The sequence below is a fragment of the Larus michahellis genome, chromosome 1 (assembly GCF_964199755.1).
Source record: "Larus michahellis chromosome 1, bLarMic1.1, whole genome shotgun sequence".
Taxonomy (NCBI): Eukaryota; Metazoa; Chordata; class Aves; order Charadriiformes; family Laridae; genus Larus; species Larus michahellis.
Genome location: NC_133896.1, coordinates 103,938,518 through 103,952,414, shown reverse-complemented (window position 1 = coordinate 103,952,414; position 13,897 = coordinate 103,938,518). Strand labels below are relative to the sequence as shown.

The 13,897-nt window shown below is 42.1% G+C and overlaps 1 protein-coding gene across 4 annotated transcripts in view; it reads right to left on the bottom strand.

Moving 5' to 3' along the window:
• Positions 1-12,872, bottom strand: part of EPHA3 (EPH receptor A3) — a 231,343-nt gene extending 218,471 nt beyond the window's left edge. For 3 of the 4 annotated variants that reach the window (XM_074597664.1, XM_074597674.1, XM_074597684.1), the window contains exon 1: positions 12,442-12,671. In XM_074597664.1, the coding sequence (XP_074453765.1) occupies positions 12,442-12,535 (94 nt within the window). In that variant the 5' untranslated portion in view covers positions 12,536-12,671. Of the gene's footprint in view, positions 1-12,441; positions 12,672-12,759 lie in introns of those variants that run through there. The other variant, XM_074597693.1, reaches the window with a different exon arrangement.
• Positions 12,873-13,897: the final 1,025 nt, after the last annotated feature.

Genomic DNA, 13,897 nt, shown 5'->3' with positions numbered 1-13,897 from the left:
GTGTCATATAATCCTGAGCAGCAAAGAAAATACTTTGTGGCAGGATGTCAGCCAAAACTTGGTTTTGGGGTGGGACAGAACGGAGTCAGCACAAACCCTGATGTACATTTTTAGAATGGTAGCCTCGTCCCGGTAAAGGGGACTCGCACCTGGATTTTCACCCTCCTGGGACTACAGATCTGAGTCTTTTCAACTCTCTGTTCCCCCAGCAGTGGTGAAAGTGAAATAAGAGTGGCAGCAGATCAGCTTTCTGTCTTTGGTTTATTCTGAGGCCAGAAACAACATCTCCAAACGGACAGACTGGGCCCAGGCAAGGCCAAAGCTGCACCTCGGTGCATTCACCATAATTGCCAACTAGGGTCAGCTATCATGCTGATGTTGCTGAAATCATGCTGAAGTTTGCTAAGGTAGATGACGAAATCTTTGGGAAGGGACAACAAATAAATAAGTAAAATCAGTAGATAAGAAACGACTCCATGAAGCATGCTAAGCAACAGAATACACTCTTCATGGAAGGGTGTCCAACAGTGAAGCCTGGTTTGGGGGCCTGATTTGCAGCTTGTCCATCAATAAAAGTCAAGTCTGCTGTAATTTTATGGTCCTGCATTTCTCCTCAAATGTTGTAGTGAAGATGTTGTTATTGCTTGGAAGAAAAAGATCTCAGCATAGGAGAGATGTTCTAGGCCTCCATCTACTAGCTCTGCTTTTAAAGCTTTGTCTCCTTCCAGCCTGGGACACTCTAGGAAGCAAAGTGACACAAAGCAACATAAAGTCAAGTCTCCTAAAACCAGCCAATAGAACGTACTTTGTAACACACACTCAACCCAAGTGCCAACAAAATTTGGCCCGTTTACTACACAACTCTTTTCCAAATGCAAGATTTCTCAGTGAGATTTCTGCTACAGCTCAAAACTAGACTACAGTCCTTCGAGAGGCACAATGCTGTGAGGTCTGCACTTTCAACCCTTCTTGCCTGTACCATTATACTGTACAATTTAAATATGATTTTGTGCAGAACATTCCAAATTTGGCAACTGTCATGCTCAATCTGTGGTTAAATTGCTGACTGAAGAACCTCACTAGGGTAGAGGCAAGAGACGAACAAAGAAGGGAAAACCAAAATGAATTAAAAAACCAGTTGTTCCGATACTGAACAGAGGAATCTTCACAAAAGAAGACTGGATAGCCCAAGCCTCCATTATTTTCATTTGAATGTTCATTGAATAACTGTTTCCAAAATTAAGAGACTGGGTTACAAATCTGAGATGAAAAGACAAAAGGCTAGCAATAAGTATCAAGTTACCCTGTAGATTATTGCTTCTATAGAACATATAAGGTTCCTGTATCAGTTTGGATTATTTGGCAAATTCTATTTTTATGGCAGTTACCCTCAGCTTTTGAAGAGGAAGAGTTTCATTTTCCTCCCAGATTCACTCTTTTCGTCAAACACACTCCCCAAGAACATCTGAGGCCAGATTTAGATACCTCGTTTTTTCCTCCAGCTGAATACTAAAGCAGCCAAAGCAGGAGCCTCACTGCAAGCTTCTCTCAAAAGGCTGCCACGAAGGAGGGAACGCAGGACAGCGATAAGCAATGCAGGAATGCCTATAAATAACGAGCATGGATTGTAAACTGCAAAACCAGAGCCGATCAGGGAGGCTCTATCACTGCATAGCAGCCCTCTCCCAGCATGAATGTCAATACTGCTAGGGACCAGCGGCACTCCTGTGCCCCCTTCACGGGGCCTCAGATGGTGCTAGCTGGTAGCCACAGCTCTACGTGCGCCTCAGCCCAGCCAGGCTGTCTCTTATCACCTGCATGCGACGCCGAGCAGAAGCTCTCCAACAGTCTTCCTCCTTTCGCGAAATATGGAGCCTGGGCAAGGAAAAGCAACAACACTATCCTGGGTCTCCCAAACAGACAGGACAATGACAGTCAGGTCCAAAAATGAAAGCTTCACATGAGAGGTTTCAGAGAGCAAAACCACAGAACTATACTGTTCCTTAGCAGACAAAACTGGAACTGATTTCAAAGCGGAAACCAAGTAAACATTTTGCTGCTACAAATCTTAGGAGTGTTCACGTAACACCAAAAGCTGTTCTCCCCCATCCTACCGTGGAGGGACTCCAAGCAATAGCTAAGGCAATGCAACATACGTAAAGCGTTCATCTTATGCTCTCATCAATCTGTACCGAGTCTATATATATATGCAGACACATGCAAACCTCCTACCTTAGCACCTTCCAGAAGTTATTCTGGCTACTGTAAAGAGAAAACAAAGACAAGCCATTTCTGCACCCATGATGACATATGAACTAACAGCTCTTTTTGTAGGAGTAAGGTGACAAATCTGTATGCTGCTTTTTCTCAGAGTACCTGTCTGCGTTATGTTGACAACCGCCCATCCATTCTCATGGATGAACACAGACAAAACAGATTTTATTTCTTTTTTAGTAGTTTGAAACATGAGAGTTCTCTTGGTATTGTTAAAGTGGCGTAAAGCTCAATTTCCAACTATGCAAAAACATATGACTGGTGGGCTGGAATGCAATGTTTATCAAAGGGGCCTAATAAGGTTTTGGTTTTATTAGGCTATTTCCTGTAAGTTGATATGTGCCAGTTCTTTTCATTAAGACAAGGATATAAAAATTAAAATGGATTAACCTAATGGGTTCCAAATTACTGTGTCGCTTTCACTTCTTTGCACTAATTTTTTTTTTAAAAGAGTTCCAATTGGTCCTTTTCCAGTACCTCCTACAAGAGGCATAAACCCTTAGATACCTGAATTGCTGTTCAGCTGAACTCACATTCAAATCCAAATTCTCCAAATTTCATTCTACGTTAATACTATAGAGTTAAATCTGACATCAGCGAAGCACAGTGTTACACATGCAAATGCAAAATGGGGGCCACTGTGTTAAAAGGGAGTTTAACTTGCAAAACCCATGGCGGGGGAAGAAGAAAAAAAAAAAAATTATACCAGAAATTAAGGATGAGATTCAGTTACCTAAACCCATCCACTTCAGTAATATAAGCGTCCCAGGGCAGGTGGGGCAGCAATAGAAGTGGGTCTCTTGCAGGATGTGGTCACGTTTGCCAGTCCTGTTGGCTGCCCAACTCCTGAGGCACATAAAATGGCACCATATGCCTATGTCTAGACAAAACTCAACTGCAAACATTACTCAAATAATTTTAATAAGCTCTAAAGCACTTCTCAAAAGGGCTTACACACAACTAAGTCTTTTTACTTCTGCGTTCCTCCTCCCTTGGGAAAAAAATAACATTCAGCATTCACTAGTTCTGCAGAATTGAGCTCTCTGGAGACCTGATAGAGTTGGGGTCTACCACAGTGTCACAAAGATCCCCCTTAGGATGGCTTCTAGCAATTTAAAGGGGAAAAAAGATGTTGCAACATAGTGTCCATGTTCACTTAAGATAAACTGAGAATTCAAAACCTAGTATGACATGCTCCGTTTCTAGAATTCTAGACACCAAAAAGTGACATGGTAAATACACCTGGGTCCACGCAGCACCCATGACTAAAAGTTCCTAAGTTGCCACAAATTTTACTGCAGTTCAAAGGTATTCAAGGCCCTGAAATCACCAAAAATCACAGCAAATAATTAATACCTCTTTGAGGACAGAAATTTTTGAGACAGGGACCAGAGCATAAGTCCAGCAAACAATCATTCATTTGTCAAAAGGGCTGTGATACCCCCAAAGTGAATGAGCCGGCAGCATGCCACAACTCAGAAAAAAATCCCTACTTTTACGAAATTCCTTGCATGAGACACAGAAAAATAAAACCCTTGCAATATAGCTGTGTTGTGTTTGGTTGTGGGCTGTTTCATTTGTTTGTTTGTTTTAAGTTTGAAACACAGAAGTTAAGACTTGTAAAAAAAATTCTGAGAATCCTAAGTGCTGTATTTGGAAAGCCACCTACTCAGGTGTGCCCTGACAGTTTTGTCAAGCTTTTCATCTCTGCTTCCACGAATCAAGGGCTCCAGCTTGCATGGGCTATGAAATGCTTAGGTCCTTACACAGTTACTCCACAGATAAAATAAACCCACAGAGCAAATGACTAAACATCTCCGTGCAAATTGGGGGAGTAAAATGCCAATAGCATAAGAAATCTCCTCAAATGTCATGTTGAGAAAATCAAGATGCTAAAACCAGTTTTATTTTCCAATACAGTGATGTCACCAACATGATATTTTCATTGTTTGCCAGGTTAACAGAATTTATGGAGGTAATTAATGCAGAACATGTGTGCTGAGCTATCCATATGAAAAATGGAATTGCCCCTGACTTCATTTGCTGCCTTTGCAACCAAAACCCCACTAACATCTTTTTTCACTATTTCCATATGTGAGAAATACAAATATTTATAACAAAGGTAAATGCCTAAATGACTCTTCTATTTCCATCTACCCACGAGGCAGTTTTTCAGACCCCTGTCTTCTACTTATTTCTCTACTTCCATTCCCTCCTCACAAACAGCTCTAGTTTCCATTATGTTCCACAAACTAAGCATGTTCCTCACACCTCTTCTCCAGAATTACTCTCCTTGGTTAGCATGGACAACTTCTGCTTTGATTTCTCAGATGCCCTCTGTCCAGCTTTAACCCAGCTTTCGGGATCAACACAACCAACTAACCATGGAAAAACCAATGCCATTAAACATGTAATTCTTTTCCTGTGTCTTTTTTTTTTTTTCTGGGCATATACAGGATCAAAGCAACTCCCTTCTGGGAAACAGCGTTTACTAAGAAGGAACGGACACACGGTTCCTCCCAGTCACTGAGTAGGGAAAAGAAAAGATGATCTTTGTCTTCTACTCTTCATTGCTGAATGTTGATTTATGGGAAGGAAGAGAGAGAAGAAAAAGCACAGGCATGAGAGAAAAGACTGCAGGGCAGTGTGGGTGGGCACACTGGGAACAAAATAGACTGATGAGGTTTCCCTAGAGTTGGGTTATCTCTAAATGGTTTGGGTGAGCACTGTACAGTCTCCATAGCCGTAACCACATTCTCCAGGAAAACTGAACTCTCGACCACTGCTAGGACATTTGCTCTCCAAAGTAAATCTTATGTGGGAGAAAAGTTTTTGCTAGATAAGGCCTTCACCATCTCAGAACCTATTTTGACATAAATGCCTTAAGTGGGTGTTCTCCACAGCTGGACATGAACATTAAGGCTGGACAGACATAATTTTGTTTTCTTTATTTTATTATTTTTATAGAAAGCACTGTTACAGAAAGATTAAATAGAATAGTAAAAATGCCTCTACCCTGTCTTAACTGCAGGCTCTGTTGAAATTCACCACTGGTAAATCATAGTCATAAGCTTACTAATATAAACAAAGCTTACACTTTCAGGGAGGCAAGGAATTTCTTAATTTGTGCTTTGCGCAGTGTTCAGACCATTGTCAGCACTGAATTCTGGGTTCCTAACACTGACATTAATCGGACGAAGCATGGAATTCCGTCTGATTTTTCTAAGATTCGAGTCCAACTTTCAGTTCATCTCTGCCTACCTATCCTCTTCCTTTAATCCTTCTCTCCCCCTCCAAAAGAGATCCCTCAGAAAGCCTTGCCTCTCCACAAATCAACCAGAGCAAAAACCCTCTAGCTGCCTTCCAGCTTCTCAAGAGCTAAATCAAGAAACCCAGTGTCACTCGTTGCTATTTGTTACTGCCTAAAATTTGAGGGAAGCCTACTGTAGACCAAAATATATTTTTGTGCTTTAATTATTATTTATTTAAATGGTAACTCGTCACTCTAGGGTGGTGGGGTTTTTTTGGGTTTTTTTTGTTTTTTTTTTTTGTTTTTTTTTTTTTTTTTTTTTTTTTTTACAAACCCCTCCTTTCTTAGGCACTGACTTAAAAGTTTTAGTTTTTAATTATTGTCCTTTTATGTGAGGCAGCTTTGGTTTAGCAGGTTTTTTTTAATTACTATTTTAAAAAATAAAAGAAATCAATGCAATGCAAACCTTTCCATCCAAATATAGATATAAAAATGGTATGAGAAACCAGCTGGAAACAAACAAAAAAATGGACACCATTCCCACACCTTATTACACTAAACTGCCCTGACTGAACCTTAACATTCATCCTATTGTTCACTTAATTGCTAGCAAGTTTCAACCACTGTTCGTTTGGTCTGCTATTCTTCTTTCATCAATATTTTTCCAGCAGATTAATGGGATTTTCCTCCATATTTTGCCTGAAACAGCAGGACACAGTAGTTTAATGAAAAAAAAAAAAAAAAAAAAAAAAAGGAGTGTGGCACTAACGTTTCTGCTTACAGTGTGTCTGGTTTAATAACATCTCTGCAAATTAAAGGCTGTACATGCTGGTGTTTCATTCAGGCTACCCGTCACTCTCAGACTGGAACTTTTTTGTCACCGTCCCAAGATTTCTTTCAGGCAGGATTATCTTTATTTCTACATCTTTATTTCTTTCACTCATTCACTGCAGAAATTTAAAAGGAATCTTCAGTTCAAAGGACCAAATTTTAATCTTAGATCAGTTTCACACTGCAAAATGAGTACTGACGCTGCAAAACCAGTACTCGTGCGAGGATTTATCAAGCAACTAAGAAACTAAGAAGCACAAGACTACCAGTGGGGAATACAATCCTAACTCAGCAAATTACTACCACGTTCTGCTTCCAAAATTACACCACTGGGAGTTCATATCTAATCTTCTGAATTAAACTATTTTCTTTTAAGTTTTGGTTCTTGTTTAGATCAACTTAAAAATAAAAAAATAAAATAAAATAAAAGCTACTGCTCTAAAGTGTTTATGGAAATAAGGGCTACACCACTGCAGTGAATTTTTAGCAAAATGTATCACTTAACAAATCACATGGATTTGTAAACAAAACTTCTTCTGTTTCACTGTATCATTTCTTATTGCAAGGCTCTTCTTCCTCACACATATATTTTCAACAATGCTTCAGCAAATCAAACAATATTTTTTTCATGGGAAAGGAAATGTTAAAAAAAAAAAATATTAAAAATCCCTACATCTCACTCCAGAAAAACAATTCTTTGGATGCTGCAATTATCTTTTAGAAAGGCGATGGGTTAGTGGGATCCCTCTGCCCCACCTCTGAAGTTTTATCTAACATCTCTGGACAAGTCCAGTCAATTTTGCACTTTAGGGTATCAAAATGACCTTTCTGTGTTTCAATACCAGCTCCGCTGAGTAGAGCTTTGAACTTTAACAAGAGTAAGGACATGATTATATCTCCACTTATTTCAATTTTTTTTTTAAGAGAAATCAAACATCAGCTACAAAGCGGTGGTACCTACGTGAATTGTAGGTACCCTATGGAACTAACTCAGGCTCGGTACAAAAATCTACAAATGGTACAGTTGTATTCGCTAACAGCTCTGTAGTGACCCTCACTGGTGATAAAATCCAGAGCTCTGAAAACAAGAAAATGAACACCTGCATCTGTATTTCTAAACTTTCATCAAGTGCGGATTACAAGAACAAGAGCCATTACATACGCTCCTAGAGGAAAACTTACAAGTTCCCCAACAGAATCAAAAGTAAGTATACTAATAGCAATTTACTTAACTCCAGCGGATAATTAAAAAAAAAATAAAACTAATTTGTACATCTTCCCTGATGGGAATGAAAAATTTCAGTTCAATCAGCAAGCACTCCTGATTTGCAAAGATTTCATGTAAACAACTGTTAAACTTAGGGAGCCTATTATCTGTTTAATGCTTTCCCTCCTGGTAGTGCCTCTGAAGCCTGATTTCCCGAGGCTGAGAGTACAGAAGAGTTCTAAGCCGTTTCTACGCCCTGACTGCTTCGCTGGGTAACAAATACGCTGTATCCAAATTACCTGCAATAAGAATTAATCGCTGTGTCCAATTTGGACATCTTTGTATTTCAAACATCTGCTTTAAGTTTGCTGTAGACAACATAGTGATTTTTCTTTTTAATACACTGTATTGAAATCAGCAGTAAGTCAAGACAAACTTCAGACAAACAGAAAATAAATTATTCCGTGTGTTACAGCCTGCTATCAAAAATGTTGTCAGTAAATAAGGAATTTACCCAACTTACTTCTCCTGTTGCACAGGATTTTAAAAACATCATGGTGTGAATTTTAAAACATGTTCATTATTTGTCTAATCATACAGCTTAGGATTAAGCACAGAAGCTTTGAATAAAACACAGCTGTATGAAAAACAGCCCCCTAGACCCCCATGACTCTGAGCTTTCTGAAATTGAATTTTAAAAGGTATCACATTCAGATTGCTAAACCTACGTTTAACTTCCTTTGCAGATAAACACTCAAGAGCAAGCTGGAGGCACCAGCAGGAATTGTGTCACGATAAATAAAGACTTATCCTGACCTAACGACACCTGACATACAGTGAGGAGAGATTGGTAAAAAGCATTTCCCCGTGCAATCCCTTTTGATTCTCCTGAGAAGTTCCTAGTACTGCCAGCCTTTCCCAAAATTACATGCCAAAGTTGGGCAGGCATTTTACTCCACGTGCAAACACCGCATTTTCAAAACCACGCCAAGAGCCCTCGTTACTACAAAGGCACAGTAAGTCGTCTTTAGCGACTTTAAGTGTTAACAGAGACCAGTCCAGATAAAATGGTGCATTTAATTCCGCAGTTACGCAAAGTTCTGAGATGGTAATCAATGAATAAAAGACAAAACCACATCTCCAAATCCAATACAGACTGAAAAGAGAGGCTGATTGGAACCTTCTTGCTATAAACCAAAACAGACACTATTTGAAACCAAGTACTGTAAGCAGATTTACTGTATTGATCTTTTGGTAGCTGTGTTCGCAAGAAATTAATTTTATGCTAGATTGAGAGGTTACAAGAAGTTTCCTGTCTGCGCAGTCAAAATATTATTGAAGCAATTCAGGTTGTCAGTAAAAGCTTAAACAAATTTGCTGATAATCCTGTTAATGACCTAGGTCAAGTGTTAACTGTTGTGGGTTATAAAACAGCGAAATTAAGGTTGCTGGTACCCTCAGGCGGGCAATATAGTTACAGAAGAGAATGAGGAAAAATTATTAAATTACAGAATGATATAGCTCATTCGATTTCTTGATACCGTAGGAATTATTCAGAAAGAAATTGCATCCTTCTAAGAAAAAACCCACAATCCTCCCTAAGCGGAAAATATCCAACAGAACAGAAGAGCAGAACATGTGGTTTCTATGCACCTACGGGGTTTGGTTTGCAACTTCAAACTGGAAAAGTCAGATGTTAAATCTTCCTGACATTTTCCTGCCTCGCAGAAAATGGCACACACCTTACCACTGCACATAGATAAATCTGAACTTTAGAGAACCTTCTTGAGCTCCTGTGATTACGTAGGTAAAATGCATGCAGCTTTGCGATCAGCTCGGAAGACAGTTTAAAAATAAACTCAGTGGAAAATTTTACACTTCATCAAGAAAAAACTCGAAATAAAACTTCTCTGGGATGAAGCAAATTAACAAAAGCTCAAGCATTCCAAGAAAAAAAGAAAAAAAAAGGACTGCATTTAACACCACAAAGTGAAGTAAGCCAACAACTTGCCTTCAGCCCCTCTTTCATCCTTTTCTCCCTTCATTCCATCCACTTCCATTGCAGTATTAGTACTAACTCAGACTGTCATCAGTTTTAATATTAATAGTAAATGTTAACTGAAGTTGTATTTAAAAAACAGAAATAATTCTTTCAAGTCAAATCAGTTTAGGAAATATTACTGGTAACTCTGAACATACTCTTGTAAAGTGCCTATTGCAACATACGCATCCCCCAGAAGTTAGACAAAGCTATATAAACGCGCCAAAAATTAGTTCCATCCTTTCTTAAAATAATCTATGAGGAGAATTTCAACAGTAGCTTTAATAAAAAGTGTAGGAAAAAAAAGCATACATTTTTATCTATATACAAATGTTAACAATCTCTATCTGAAGCATATCTTTTTTCATTTCTCAGTAGTGGAAAATGAAAAGTTTTCTAAATACCCCACAGAAACGCAGAAATATCTATCTCTAGTTTTGTGAGGAACTTAACGGTAATGAAGTAAGCGAAGTGGTGAGAAAAAGATTATTTAAAAGAGGAAAACATGATCTTCTGACATGATTTAAAGCTGCATGCTAACGCTTGATTGTCAAACAAATTAGCACGTCAGCAAATTATAATAATTCAGATTTCTAAACTCACATGGTCATCCTAAATATGCTCTAAATAAATAAAAGAATGACTGAGATTTCCTAAGTGGGGGGAGGAGGGGAAGGAGTCCTTTAAAGTTGATCTCATTTTTAAAAGGAGCTGTCAGTGATTTTTGTTTGTTTTGTTTTTTTTTTTTGAAAGGAATAGCAAAATACATACTTCAAAAAAGTAAGCATGCAAAAGTGGGTTACTGTCTGGTTACTGCATTTATACTGTTGTTTCCCTAGTCATTTTCAAAATATTGCCCATATCGCACAAGTTCTTGAAGCTGAAAAGAGAGAATGGAAGCAGCATCTGCTGAAAGCAAGACTTGGACAAGTATACTTAATGTGTGCGCATTCAGTGTGATACCAATTTTTTTTCTCCTTTTTCAATTCCCAGTACCAGTGATTTTAAACAAAGAAACAAAAAAGTGTGTTTTTGCAAACTAGAATGCTCTAATATCTTTTTTGCATAATTAGTCTCAGTTTACAGACTGTGACTGTCTCCCACTGCCATGGAGGCAGAGCTGCTCCGCTGACTGACAGAACTACATACATTCCCAAAAAGCTTTTAATAATAAGACAAGAGTAACCCCTACTAACGCTCTTGTTTTCATTTCTGAAAATCATTTGTGAAAGATGACAATATTTACAAAATAGCATATATCTGGAGTCTTAAAAGTGACCAAATATTAAAAGCACATTCTTTTAAGCAACCTATAAAGCACTGTGCATGCAAAACAAATTTACATAAAACATACAAATAGATGATACATCACTCTTCTGGTATGGTGGTACCACAGCTTTCTTCCTAGCAATGAAACCACCTGATACAAGATTATCCAGGACTTATAAAGTTTGAATCTTTCCTTTTTTATATATATATTTTCTTTCTTTCTCCTTCCAAAAATCATTTAAAGACGTCATCTCACTGCCTTATCCCACAAGCACCCAGAATATCAATATGTACATCAGCATTATTTGTACAGGAAAAATTATTGTTCTAACACCTTTGATATCTGCTTCTTTACACAAACGCTACAACTCAAGCAGGTGCAAGTTTTACAGGATTGTTTGATGCTAGAAGTTCTTCACAACCTTTGGCCTCTAGATTTTATCCCTGAAGATGATTACACTGGACATCCTGGTCATTCCGACTGCCTCCACTGTGCAAGTAAGCAAAAGCTGCAAATTTTTTTTCTATAGGGAAAGGGCAATTTTATCACTTTTTTTAAAAGTATTTCAATTACTTTTTCAAACAGTGTCTAGCAGTCATTATTTTTCCCCAAAATCTAATGTGCGTTTTCAGTAAATGTCATCTTAAAAATTAACCATAGCAAAGAAGAAGAAAACACTCCTGCTTTGTTTCCGAAAATTTACACACATTCACATACTCACACACCATTTTAACAGATTTAAAAAAAAAAAAACACAACAGATATGAAGAAGCTACCGAACCAAAACGGGGTTTTACAGGGGAGTGAGCTTCTTTTTTTATATTAATTAAAAGTTTTGAAACACAGGACGACTAACGGAACCGCCACCCTACACACATAAAAGGGCTCCCAGCTCACTTATCGCTGGGGTGAGGGAGACGGGGGGGTAGCCGTTAGCCTTTATAGCTTATTTTTAATTAATTAACAAGCGGATCTGATTCCTACCGCTGTCAGCCCAGCTACTTGAGGCTACAAACGAGGAAGCGGCTCGCCCTGACCGCAGGGACGCCGGGCACCTGTCGGGGGCTTCGGTCCCCCGGCTCTGGCGGGGAGGAGACGGGACCCTGGCCGCTGCCGGTCCGCGATGCGCCCCCCCCCCGCCCCACCTCGCCCCCGGGCCCTGCGGCTCTCTGCGCATCGCCCCGCCGCAGCCCCCCGAAGGGCCGGGGCACGGCACCGGCCGCCCTTCCCTTCGCCAACTTTCCTCGGGGGCGGGAGGGGCGGCTGCTCTCTCCCCTCCGCCCCCACCCCCCCTTCCCCAGCACCGCACCGGGCGGCGGCCGCTCCTCGCGCAGCGGTGAGCGGAGCCGCTCTGCCGGAGCGCAGGGCGAGGGAGAGCCCGCCCTGTGGTCCCGGGGCGAGGAGCCGCTGCCGCCCCGGACCACCTTAACCGGAGGGGAAAAAAAAAAAAATTAAAAAGGGAAAAATAAATAGGAAAAGGGGGGGGGGGGGGGCGAGAAACGTGAGAGCGCGCAGCGGGTCCCCCCACCCACCCGTCCCCGGCGGGACCCGGCCGGGCCGCGGCTCACCTTCGTTGCCGGGGCGGGCGCTCAGACGCCCGGCGGCGCCGAGGGCAGCGCAGAGCAGCAGCGGCAGCAGCGGCGGCAGGCGGCGGCGGTCCATGTCGGCGGGGCAGCGGGCAGGCAGAGCCGCATGTCTCCGCGCCGCATGCCACCGCTCCGCTCCGCGCTGCGCCGCGCCGCCGCCGGCACCGGGACCATGCCCCGCGCTGCGCCCGCCCGCCTCCGCGCTGCGCCCGGGAGGGGCCGCCCCCGCCCGGCCCGGCCCCGCCGCTGCCGCCACCGCCTCCGCCGCGCCGCCCCGGGCCCTAGCGCCGCCCCGCCCACCTGCCTGCCCGCCGGGAGCGGGGGTGTGCGGGGTTGGAGGGGGGGGGGAGCTCCCGAGTAGGTTTTCCGCGGGACTTGCGCGCTCGGAGGTAGGGGAGAGGCGGGTGCCGAATTCCCGACGGTGCAAAGCAAAGAGGGGGGGAGGGGAAGAGCGGAACTGCCGCCTGAGCCCGAAAAGATGCCCGGTGGAGTGCGGTGGGGTGACTGCAGCACGGGATGACACACAAGTCACATAAATCGGAATCCTGGGTGGGGTGTTTTATCCAGCTACAAGCCGACCATGGCCAATTACCGCTCTTTCCTAGGCTGAATACAACTGCAAAGTAGCAGTCAAGCCTTTGGAGCTTCAGCGTGCAGCTGTAGCAGGCTCACTAGAAAAATGCCAGTTACATCATTCACCGCTTTGCTGCCCACGGTGACTCCAGCCTGGTCTGCTTCACGCGGGACCATAACTCCCACCCCAAAGAACAGACTTACTTGGACCTCACTAAAGCAAACTGGAGCCTTGGCGGTGGTAGGGGCCTCCTCCCAGCGGCTGCTCTCTGTAGGGATGTGCAGATTTACTCTAGAAGTTACCATTAAAATGTGTATTTTCATAACATCTTCTACATGTGCGCACCTTACCTCCAGTCCTCTCAGCCCATCACAGGCCCCAGAGTACCTGTCAGAGCAGAGGGCAGAGCAGCAGGCAGGCAGTACTGCTCTTCCACCGCTCCCAGGAGGAATCACTGCAGAGCAGTGCTTCCCAAGCTTCCCCTTCTGTGGATCATTTCTTCAGAAAATGGACATCTTGCCTCCCAAGTGGCTCGTTTTGGGTCTCCAGGGCCACCCAGCATGGTTCTGTGGAAATATTTATAAATGAGAAAATATTTGAATAATATTTAGGTCAAATAAATGTTTTACTCCACGTAGTAAGAGTTCTTGCTCTGAATGCGTATGCTGTCTGCACAGACAGCAAGCAACAGGCTGGGAGGAAAGCAGCCTTCGGCAGCAGATGTGGAAGTACAGGGCAGAAGGAACATGAAAAGTCTTTGATGCCACAGGAACTGGTTTCACAAACCGCTATGTTAAACACCCAAACAACCTTCCTTTTCATGAATGCAAAAGAATTGCCCTGTGTGTACACAGGTTCTCAGAG